The following is a 12,607-nucleotide window of genomic DNA, read 5'->3' on the forward strand; positions in this document are numbered from 1 at the left end:
AGATGGAAATACAAAAGATATAGCGAAGACCCACCAGGAGTGACCACCTTGTCACTCAGTCTGCCTGGTGCCAACTGCCAGTAGAGACCAGGGCAAGCCCCCAACACTCCATGATGTCACCAAAGATTCTAGTGGTGACATCATGTGAGTGGCAATGAACACCCACAGAAAGAAAAGAGATAGGCTAAATATAACATATCTTTATAATTAAGATCTGCCATTCCCCAAAGTTTGGAAGTTGTGCATTTTTCTTTTTAATCTAAGAGCCTTAATATTTCATATTTGAAAGGAAAGACTATCATAGGATTGAAAATGGAAAATATTAGTACTTGTTTTTTAAAATATATATACTAGAGAAAATACGGCCCTTCAGGAGGACAACACTAGAGACATAAGCAAGCACTGGCAAAGCCAATAGGTATCACGTTTGTATGATGTGTGAATCAGGTACTTGCACTTCTTACAAATGTCAAACCTAATGCATTTGGTTATGCTTGTTTATCAAGCAGTACTGGGGGGAAACACAGACAAAAGCATCTGGGGGAAAATAAATCGATGTTACAGATAGGAAACACTGCAAGACCGACAGGTCATGACTTTAAGATGTTAATATCTAGATACCACATTTATGCAATCTTATATTATGCATGTTAGCTCATTAACAACAGACCTACTGACTTTGACAAAGCTTTTCTATTATGTTTACATCAAAACATAGGGAGAGGAACAACAGATAAGAAAAGGATGAAGAAAACATGAAGTAAATTCATAAAGGCATGTGTTGGAAGCTTCTTTCAGTGCTCTCCCGGGCCAGAGCTGTTGGGCCTCTCGCTGGCTAATTTCAGATGTGCAATAGTCCCTCGAGCATGCCAATAGTGGCGGAAGCACACAGCCCAAGTGACAGTAAAAAAATTGAAAAGCCTAAAATACTCCTGTGGTCTAATTCAAGTGGCTGAAAGAGGCTGAGCCAATGACCCTTACAGCAAATATAGGTTACAATATGTTAGCCATGAACAGCACAAATGCCATACATGTCAAACCTTAAAAGTGCCATTTCATAGATATAAACTACGCCACAGATATAACTTACACATCATCTCGGGTGGACACTGAAGGGAATACAAAATCTATCAGCTTGTACAAGAATATGTTTGAGGCTCCACAGGTGCCACCTCAAAGTGTTTGTAGCCAGTTTATAAAATCTTAACATATAACACGTGTGATTCTTCCTCCCTGTCGCTGTTGTCATTAGCAGCATGAAATGTTATGTTATACTATTTTATAAAGTGCACAGCTGCCCCGGCAAAGTGGCGTCCCAACGCTAATAGCAGAAATTAGGAGGCTTCTAATAAAAGCAGGGCCTATAGTGGAGGGAAGAGGTGGGTATTAATAGCCTTACGGAATGCCAGGTAATTGTTGATGCAGCGGATATGTATTGGAAGAGAATTCCAGAGTTTGGCTGCAAGTGTGTGGAAGGAGCGCCCTCCAGCAAGCACCCTCCTTACCCGGGAACAACCTCCAGATGATGTTGGTCCAATGCTCCTAATTGCTAGCCTCTGTTATGTGTTGAAAAATCTTTTCTGCAGATGATCGGCGTTGAATGCTGACTAGGGTCGTGATCAGTGTAGCAAAGGCCCCCGGTTTTCCATGCATTTCATACCACTTCCTCACCAACTGTATTTTTTGTTCATTTGTTTGCGAAAAGTTATCCATTCTTATTCCTTCTATGATTGGTTCTGTTATACCATTTTTCCTGACAAATGATAGCGTGGTGTCAAAGTCCAGGTTTTCTGCTATGCTTGCAAAGTGTGGTGTAAGATCAACATCTACAAAAACAGAAAACAACTTTTAGAACAACTGCAAGTATTTTAGTTCACAATGCTATCATATATAACAGTAAATGCAGAGACATTTAGAACAAATAGAAGAGTGATATAAGATGTGTTTCATTGTTCAGTGAATAGTAGGGCTACTGCTAGGTTCAGGGAGTGTTAAAATGCCTTTACATAAAATATGGGATGATGCAAATGAAATACATTCCTTACCATCCACCCCATCTAAAACAGTTGATTGAACCTAAACGTTAAAAGCGTTGGTTGACAAATTAAGACCAAAAACCCTGCTTTAAATCTGATTGGGAGGATTTATGCACATTAGTCATGCTGAATCAGCATTATCATACCCAAAGATTGCAAAATCAGACAAAGCGATGGTTGGGTTAAAAATAAGACCTCTTGCGATACTAGGGATTTGGAAGAGGAAGAAAAAAGAAAACTATCTGCATTTAAGAATCAAGATTACTAATTTAAACAGGGTCATTTCTGGGATACTCAGTCCATTTTAAAAGGTCATCATCACAACTTTAACAGCGTTACAAACATACGAAAAAACTTACAGGCTGAAAATGTGCTTTATGACTTACTATTGACTTTTTAAGCATATCCCATTGATACATAAGAGAAGCCCATTATTGTCATTGTTGAAGGAGGGAAATGGAAATTTTCAGGCAGGTTTGTCTTTCCTGGGTTCTATCCCATCATTCAAGAAGTGTGTTTAATGAGGTTTGGTCAGTCAAGGGCAAAAAGATACTTGGGGCAAATCTCTGGTGGAACCTTTCCTGATCAAAGGCAAAATAGTCTAGCCAGGTTTTTTGGAGGAGTATCCCAAGAAGATGCTAAATATGGTGTGGATTATGAGGAAGATGAGTAGTGATGAGTGCAGTTACTTAACCATTTGGAGGTGTGTTAAAGAGGATTAAAAATGTAAAATATCTATGGAAGAGGTAAAAGTTCTGGGTATGGTGAAGTATATTGGTGGCTGGTCAGTGCTGAATGTGTAAAAGAATGAGTGCCAGTGCTCCAACCTCCGCTCAAAAGACTGCGGGCCTCTTTGATCCCTACCAAAAACTGCAACCCCTTTATTTCACATTTGCCAGTCCATGAGTGGTAATGATAAAAAATGTCTTGTAAAGAGTTTGAAACATGGTTTAAGCTGATGGTATTCATTTCAAAGGGTGAAAATGAGCCATCTTGTAAAAAGCATCCACAGTGACCATGATCACACTATAACTATCAGAAGGTGGAAGACGTAAAATAAAATCACTGGAGATGGTGTATCACGGTTCAGAATGAGCTAGTAATGGCGAGAGAGACCCAACAGTTTTATTATGTAGTGGTTCGTTCTTGGCACAAACTGGGAAAGCGGTCACTTACTACTCCACATCTGTCCAAACTCTAGGCTACCAAAAAGATTGGAGAATGAGATCTAATGTAGTCTTGACCTGCTAAGGCCTGCAGTCGAGGAGTCATGGCACATCAGGAGAACTTCAACCCTTAACCCCTTAGATGATATCAATAAGGCATGAACCATAAAATATAGTCTTATTTTCTTGGTTAGAGATCAAGCCTTCATTTCTTTAACCTTAATTTGTGAAGTGCTGGTTCTGACTCACTCAAAGAAGGACTGAGCTAACCCGATTGCTTGAAGAGGTTGTATCAAATTTTGTTTGAAGATCAAAGAGTTATCTGGATATCTTCAGGATAATGATTCAGCCAAGATGTTTTTGGTGCTTGGAATATAAGTAATCATACTGACTGAAGAAGTAGGCCCATCAGGCTTGACAACTGTTTCTACATTGGAAATTCCAGAGGCACTGGAAATGGCAATGGTCAATTCTGATTTCAAAGGGTTCAACGGGAACTAAATAGTGTCTCCATTTAGTGCAGGCAAGTTTCATGGCTAATAATTCTTGTTCAACGACTGAATAGTGCTTTTCACAATCTGCCAAAATGTGAGATACGGTTCATCTCAGATCATTCCCTGTTACTGAGTTCTATTACATTGTTGCAGGACATAACATGTCTACTCTTCTGGAGGCTCAGGACAAAAGCCCTAACAGATTAGACTTTTGTGCCATATAAACAAATGTTCATCACTCATTTATTTCAGTAAAATGAGTGAACAGCAAGTAGAGAAGCCACAGAGTGGAGGACCTTAAAGGTTGCATTAAAGTGGCAGAGCATTTACCAGATCTATGGTACAAACATGCAACTTAAGTGTGAATTGGAAGATAAGTATTAAGCACTCAAAAATCTGGAAAGGGCATTGTTGAAAGCCCCCGGCAAGATGATGCATCGGACAAAGGTAAAAAGAAAAACGGAAGAACCCTATACTATGTTGGAAAAGGACGCATGTACAGCATATAGACAGGGGTTGCAGAGAGAGGTCATTAAAAAGACCCCATTTCACAAACAGGTGAGGAACTTGTGACTCAAACAACAATTAATAACTAATTCATGGTCAAGTTATTGAATGTTTATAAGCAACCATACAGAGTGGATGAACAAACAATAATTGAGCACCATAACCAAGCAAACCTAACTAGCAATTAAGAAGAAAGATCAGTTGCCTGCTGTAGTGCTCTCTAATTATCGCCCCATCTCACTCCTGTCACTTATGACTAAAATGGCGGAGAGATATGTCAACACTCAGTTAATGGGTTACCTCGATTCCCAAGGCCTTCTTGATCCTTCCCAGTCTGGGTTTAGACCCAATCACTCCACAGAGACAACCCTCATTGGGGTCACTGACCATATTAAAATGGCTTTGGATAACTACAAAGCAGTGCTGCTAGTCTTGTTGGATCTGACAGAAGCCTTCGATACAGTCTCTCATCAGAAAATTATTTTTCAACTGAGAGAGGCCGGTCTGCAGGGACAGGCACTTAATTGGCTTGTCGGCTTCTTATCACAGCACAACCAGACCATCAATCTGGGTCCCTTCCGATCCCAAACCCTGAAGCTTACCAAGGTGGTGCCCCAGGGCTCTTGTTTCAGTCCTACCTTGTTTAATATCTATGTGGCCCCACTGGCCAAGATCATCAGGGAGTACGGTTTTACTCCGTTTTCCTACGCTGATGAAACGCAACTACTCCCGTCCTTTGATAAGGACACAGAGTTTATCGATCAGCGCTTTGAAAAGGGCATGCTAGTGGTGGTGGCCTGCAGTGTTAAGCCCTGCCCCTTCTACTACAGTGGCAATCTAGCTACAGTGCCAATCTAGGGGTCAGTTTAGATGTATTGCTATCAATGAAGTATCAAATCATGACTACTGCAGGGACCTGCTACCCTACCCTGAGCCTTTTGCATAGAGTGTTCCTGTGGCTGCCTCTTTCTGTACTTAGAACTCTGATTCAGGCTTTGATCATTGGCCGCCTGGATTATTGCAAAGCTTTACTGGCATCTGCTAACGACTCTCTTCTCAGCAGATTACAGATTTTACAGAATGGTGCTGCATGCCTGGCTCTCAAAAAGACGCCTCACACCTCCCCAGGGCCATTGTTAAAACAACTCCACTGGCTCCCTATCCGCCAGAGAATTGAAGCTCTTTATGGTACGAGCCCTAGCTACCTGGCGGACAAGTTTAAAGTATACTGTCTGAATCGTCGATTCAGATAGGAAGGTAAAGAATTGCTAGTGGTACCCCCCTACAGAAAAATATTAACAGGGGGCAAAACTGTGGCCAACCTTGCCCCGAAATACTGGAACACCTTGCCGGAGGACTTGCTCGAATGTCCTAGTCGTTTTCGCTTCAGGAAACTCCTGAAGACGGAATCATTCAAGGAATGATCTATGTCTGTCTTGCACCCTCTCTATGGTAGCGCGGAGATACCACTGCGGGGGTGATTCCAGCGCTTTACAAATCCCTTACATACATACAAACTAAGTGAACAGAGAGAACATCTAGAGGCCCCACATACCAGGTAGGAATATTAGATGTGATAAAAGAGATGCAAATGTTAAGGCTCCAGAAAGAGATGACATCTCAAGAAACATGTAGCAAAAGGCTACTGGTACCATGGTAGACAAATTATTGGAAGTGTATTAGAAAGCGAGGTAAGCAAGTCGCTTACAGCATCTATGAGGTAAGCATTGATCACTTTAATTCCTAAAGTGGACAGAGAGCATACAGAGATGCCATCCTACCGCCCACTCTTGATGCTTAATGCACATATTAAGATTTCGAGCAGGCATGAGCCATAAAGCCACTGAGGGTTGTTTATAGATTATTGCACACAGAGCAGTGTTGATTCATGCCAGGGAAAAATACAATGCAGAATCTGAGACAGGTGGCACATAATTTGGATTCATAAGCGCTATCTTTGGTGCCTGGTGCCTGGGTGGCCCTTGAAAGTGAACATGCATTTGATGCAGTCAGGTGGGGCAACGTGTGGGTGGGACTGGAAAAAAATAGGCTTTGGGCAAACCTTCTTGACCTGGGTCAGATTTATTACACACCCAACCAACCGCCAGAATGCATAATTGTGAAATCACCTCTGATAGCTGAACGCTTGAAAACGTTATTAACAAGGCTGTCCTCATTCTTTATTACTATTCACCCTAGTGATGAAGTTGATGGTGTGTGGATTATGAGCAGGGCTGGTCAAACAGAGCCACAAGATTGGGAGCAACCTGCATACAGTGTTTGTGTAAGCTGATGTCTCCTTGGTATACATAGAGGAGCCCCAGTGCTCCATTCGAGTCTTCATGCAAGACTTGATAAATTTGGGGCAGCATCTAGATTGCACACTAACTGGGACACATCCAAATAATTTCCAGTGCGAGCACTCAGGAAAGCTGAGAGTCGTCTGCCTTACGAAGGTTAAATATACAATAGCAATTTGTAAGTCTCAGACAATAGAGTCAACTCGCACCCTAAACTGCTCAATATGCGTCTAAATATGGGGAGAGGTCTGAGTGGCCTTTGCAAATCTACAAGGGCCATATGTATCAAGCCTTTTGTGAATCGCAAAGGTCGAAATTCGCCGAATTTCGGCCTTTGCAACAGTGGCCGTGAACAGGTGGGGCATGTCTAAAAAATCTCAGTTTGGATAATGTTACTTACCCAGAAAGCATCTGTTCTTGGCATGTAGAGCTGTAGATTCACATGCTTTGCATACTCCTGCCATCTAGTGTTGGGTCCGGATGTTTGCACTTTGTTTATCTTCGAAGAAGTCTTTCCAGTCATAAGGTAGGTGACGACTCCTTTCCGTAATAGTGCGCATGGGCATCGACTCCATTTAGATTGTTTTCCTGCAGAGGGTGGGAATGGAGTTAGTAAGAGCAGAATAGAGAAGTCCATGTGTGTATATAAAGTAAGAGAGAACTGCAACAGGTGTAGTAACCCGGCGAGGGGAGTGGGCGCAGTGAATCTACAGGTCTACATGCCAAGAACATATGCTTACTGGGTAGGTAACATTATCTGTTCGAGGCATGTGAGCTGTACATCACATGCTTTGCATAGACTATACGGCACTACTATCCCAAAGCGGTGGCTAACCTGTAGCTGTTGCAGTTGTCTGAAAGAGTGTTATAAGTACTGCCTGGCCTACATTAGCTTGTTGTCTCGATAACAAATCTACACAATAGTGCTTGGTGAATGTGTGCGGTGTAGGCCATGTTGCAGCTTTACAGATGTAAGCTATGGGGATGTTTCCTAAGAAAGTCATAGTAGTCCCTAGTTTGCTGGTGGAATGCGCGCTAGAGGGTATTGGTAAAGTCCTCTTTTCTTTTGCATAGCATGTTTGAATACATTTAACTATCCACCGAACAATACAAGATTCAGAAATAGGATTGTCTTTGTGTGGTGGGGCAAAAGCCACAAAGAGCTGTTTTACAAAATGGTTTTGTTCTATCTATGTAATCCAATAATGCTTGTTTAACATCTAATGTGTGTAGAGCTTGTTCAGCCACTAAATCTGGTTGAGGAAAGAACACAGGCAACTCAACGGATTGATTGATATGAAATGCAGATATGCCTTTGGGTAGGAATTTGGGTTGAGTGGGAAGGACCACTTTGTTTTGGTGGACTTGCCAAAATGGTTCCTCTATAGTTAGTGTCTGAAGCTCACCCACTCTCCTCAGTGATGTAATAGCAATGAGGAAAGCAACTTTCCAAATGAGAAATTGCAGTTCATATTCATGCAATGGCTCGAAGGGTGGACCCATTAGTCTGGTGAGGACAATGCTAAGATTCCGCATTGGAGCAGGTGGAAGTCTTGGTGGAATAACTCTTTTGAGGCCTTCCTTATTTTGAAGGTAAGCAGCTATTGTAGCGAGATGTAAACGTATGAATGTGTAAGCTAATCCTGACTGCTGTAAATGTAATAAATACCAAATGATATTTTGAATGGAAGCATCTAGCGGTTTAATATGGTTGATATTACAATATATAACAAGCTGCTGCCATTTAGCCGTGTGGCAACCCTTTGTAGGCCTTCTAACCTCTTTAATGATATTCATACAGTTTGGTGGAAGATTCAGATAACCGAAAACAAAGGATGAGAAAAGGGCCCTAGGGGAATCTGTATTTATAGACCTGCTTATATCTTGTCCCCCAACTGAACAATATACCACACGAAAGATACCAAGGGTCTTATCTGATTCTATCAGTGGTTGGAACCTATTCGTAGTATCCCAAATCACAAATACCAAGAGGTTATCTTAGAAATTGTAGAGAGGAAGAGAAGAAAATGAACGTTTGAAAGTAAAGGAAAAGTGTACCCATCAGCCCACATTGTAGCGGAACTTCGTCATCTGGGTTTTTTTGTTCACAATTGGTGTCCAATAAGCTATTCCACAGGAGAACTCCTGAGGCTAGCTAAACTTGGACCCGCCAGTTGAACCATCAACCGAGAAGGATGAGAGTTTTGAGGCTGAAGGGGCAAGTTGCAGTCCTCAAAAGTGAAAGGTGTGAACAGAGAAGAATAAAGTGCTGATGTAAAAATACCTGTCTTGATGTCTCAAGAAACAGCTTGTGTCATAATCATAGATAGTACGACCTTTTTGATAGGCATAGGTGAAAATGCTGTACGCATCTCTATTGGTGTTGGTGTTCCGATATGGCGCCGCCCCTTGGAACGTGTTTGTTTCCGGTGCCCGGATTGTTTGTAATCACTAAAGTTGCCTGCTGTATGTGGCGCCGCCCCTTAGAACGTGTTCGGATCCGTGATTTGAGACAGGAAATAAACCCCTGTGTTGAGGGTATTTGTTATTGCGGACCAGAAAGGAACAGCGTGTAGTGTGAATCCCCGGGCGTTGATTGGACTTCTAAGCGGAACCGGAAACAAACCGAGCACTAAAGTGTGCGCTCCGTGTTTGTTTCCGGTGCCCGGATTTTTTGTATGGAGCCTAGGACCTGCTTTTCTGCTTTTTCTTGTCACATAATAAGCATTTGGTAAACAACTCTAAGTAATATGACATTATTTATATTCTAAAAATTTTAGTGCGTGGCCTCTTTTTCCTGAGCGAGTGCCAGGTGAGGTGAGGCAATTCCTCCCTACAAATTTGGGTGAGTTAAAAATACAATGGACACATCGAGTATCAATACATTGAATATGCTTGTTTCTGACTATAATATTGGATTGTGTTTCTCTGTGTGTCCTCCATTTACTCTGTTCACAGGAGAAGGTTGAAAAATTAAGACATGCGACTATTTCACATGGGGTATGTCTATACAATGAAAATGATCTATCACAGCACGTGGTAAGTGTTGCAGTAGTGAACATCATAGGTCCTGACGAAAGCCTTTAAGGGCTAAAACATGTTGACCAATTATCATTTATGGTGAATAGTAATTCTTTTCATACTATTCTCACTCTGCTTTTAATCATACCGTCTTGATGGGCGCACCTAATAAAGTTTCTTGAGACATCAAGACAGGTATTTTTACATCACCACTTTATTCTTCTCTGTTCACACCTTTCACTTTTGAGCACTGCAACTTGCCCCTTCAGCCTCAAAACTCTCATCCTTCTCGGTTGATGGTTCAACTGGCGGGTCCAACTTTAGCTAGCCTCAGGAGTTCTCCTGTGGAAGAGCTTATTGGACGCCAATTGTGAACAAAAAAACCCAGATGACGAAGTTCCGCTACAATGTGGGCTGATGGGTACACTTTTCCTTTACTTTCAAATGTTCATTTTCTTCTCTTCTCCTCTACAATTTCTAAGATAACCTCTTGGTATTTGTGATTTGGGAAACTACGAATAGGTTCCAACCACTGATAGAATCAGATAAGACCCTTGGTATCTTTCGTGTGGTATATTGAAAGATTCAGATAGCCAAACTCTATGATTTGAGGTGCCAAATCGCTAGGTTGGGAACTTTGTGATCGGGATGTCTTATCTCTCCATGACTCTGTGGGAGGACACTGGGTGTGAGATGTAGTTTTTGATAAAAAAAAACTACTGAGAGCACCAACAGGGTAGTGAACCAAGGTTGACAGGTCCATGTGGGAGCTACTAGGATCAGTGTGAGGGATGTTTGTCTGAGCTTCTGAACCACCAGTTGAATGAGTGTGGGAAGCGGAAAAGCATAGGCAAATATCCCTGACCAGTTCATCCTTAGTGCATTGCCTATGGACAATGGGTGTGGATACCTGGAGGCGAAGTTTGGACATTTTGCATTTTTTTGTGTTGCAAACAGACCTATCTGTGGAAAATCCCACATTTGAAAGAATGGGAGGAGAACTTGAGGGTGAATTTCCCACTTGTGAATCTGTTGTTTCTGCCTGCTGAGAAGATCTGCAATCTGATTGTTTAATCCTGGGAAGTGTTCTGCCAGGAGAAACATTTTGTGATGTAGTGCCCACCTCCATTGGCTTGTGCAAGGCTTGACAGCTGAATAGTGTGTGCCCACCCTCCCCTATTTCTGTATGTAATACATGGCTGTCATGTTGTCGGTGTGTATCAGGACAGTTTTGCCTGCAAGGTAAGTCTGAAAGGCTTTGAGCGCTAGAAATACTGCTAGCAGCTCTGGATGATTTATATAAAATTGCTTTTGCTTTTGATTTCACAAACCTTGAATCGTGTGAGTCCGGAGATGAGCTCCCCAAACAGTGAGCGATGATGTGTATGTTGTTAGCACGGTCTGTGGAACTGGGTCGATGAAGGGTCACACTTTAGATAGGTTTTGTGGATTCCACCACTGTAGAGAGCGATGGGTGCGGCCATCTACCAACACTAGATCTGACAATTAACCCTGAGACTGATTCCACAGACGTGCTAAGCATTCCTGAATTATTGCATGGAAAACTATCATGATGCAAGACGCCATCATTCCCAGTAGTTGCAAATATATACTCGAGCTGGGTATTGAGAGTGGCTTCTAAGTTATGTTTGCATGTTGGAGGGTTGGAGATGGGACTTCAACACATTTACTGTGAATCCGAGATCGTGCAGTAACGTAACTGTTATTTGAGTGTACTGGAGACACTTTGGGTAAGAATTGGCTTTGATGAGCCAATCGTTCAAGCATGGTGAGACATGAATATGTTGTCTTCGCAGGTGAGCAGCGACTACTGCCAGGCATTTTGGGAATACTCTGGGATTAGTGGGGACTCCAAATGTAAGCACTTTGAACTGGTAGTGTTGTACCGCTACCACAAACCTGAGATATTTGCGATGAGCAGGATGTATAGGAATATGGAAATATGCATCCTTTAACCCCTTCGCCGCGGGGCTAATTCCCCCGTGGTGCGGGGGAGGGGGGCCACGCACGGCGCCGCTGTGCTCATGACGAGCCCAGGCCTGTCATGCAGCACGGTGCTCGTGTGCTGGTGACGAGCCTGGGCTCGTCATGACCACGCCTGCGCAATGGAACGCTCAGCACAGCGGGGGAATTATCCCCGCGTGTGAGCGTTCCACGGCTCATGACGAGCCCAGGCTCGTCACCAGCACACGAGCACCGTGCTGCATGACGAGCCTGGGCTCGTCATCAGCACAGAAGGGGTTAAATCTAGAGTATACATAAACTTGCCTTGCTGTAGGGGTGGGAGTGATGGAGCAAGGATTCGCACGTTATGCGACTTGCTTGAATTCAAACCCCTCGCCTAGCATTAATATATTAATCAACTTGTTTCGTGTATTAATCTTGCACTTCTACACTACACGCGGGTGTCCCAGAGACGCTTGCCTATGTGTTTATTATTCATAACTACGCTTGCAAAACTGAAATGGTCGCTGCTATGCGGGATTCCAGTCTGCGCATGCGTCGGTCATACCCATGTGATGTGACGCACTCGTAGTTCTGGAGGGATTTTTTCGCTCATGCGCAGTATTGCTAATATGGCCGCTTTGTTTCTAACATCCTCTTTGCTTGCTACCGCTACTCTGTCTCAGCTGGTTTTTTCTGCTTAACTCCTAATGCTATAGATATTATAAAGTAAGGGATGTAGTGCAGCTATTCATGGTATACAGTGTATTCATTTTTTCCTGTGTTTCTAAATTGTTTTCGCTTACTTTTCATGTAACATTCTCCAGGGGCCTGGGAGGAGAAGTGCTGCTCCATCTTGGAAGCCCATGTGTGACCAATCACGTGATAGGGGACGTGCGAGGCAGTGGAACTCAGCCAGCTGGCTGCCGAAGCTAAGATGCTCCTGGGAAAGCGACCCCTGCTCCAGGAGAAAACTTCGACTTGTACCTAAAATTGTTACTTATTGCGATAATGTTTGTATGCCCTATTGTTTCTGTATTCCTATGCCATGGGAACTGGAATGTAAGGGGTGGATTCAAGTAATTGAATATTAATTGTGGCAACACCAAATTCTAGGT

General features: G+C 42.7%; 1 protein-coding gene across 1 annotated transcript in view; it reads right to left on the bottom strand.

Moving 5' to 3' along the window:
- Window positions 1-256: 256 nt before the first annotated feature.
- Window positions 257-12,607, bottom strand: part of FAS (Fas cell surface death receptor) — a 258,748-nt gene continuing 246,397 nt past the window's right edge. Inside the window, exon 10 of the mRNA XM_086921941.1 lies at window positions 257-1,826. Coding sequence (XP_086778067.1) covers window positions 1,543-1,826 — 284 coding nt within the window. The 3' untranslated portion in view covers window positions 257-1,542. The remainder of the gene's footprint in view (window positions 1,827-12,607) is intronic.

The sequence above is a fragment of the Lissotriton vulgaris genome, chromosome 5 (genome assembly GCF_964263255.1).
Source record: "Lissotriton vulgaris chromosome 5, aLisVul1.2, whole genome shotgun sequence".
NCBI lineage: Eukaryota > Metazoa > Chordata > Amphibia > Caudata > Salamandridae > Lissotriton > Lissotriton vulgaris.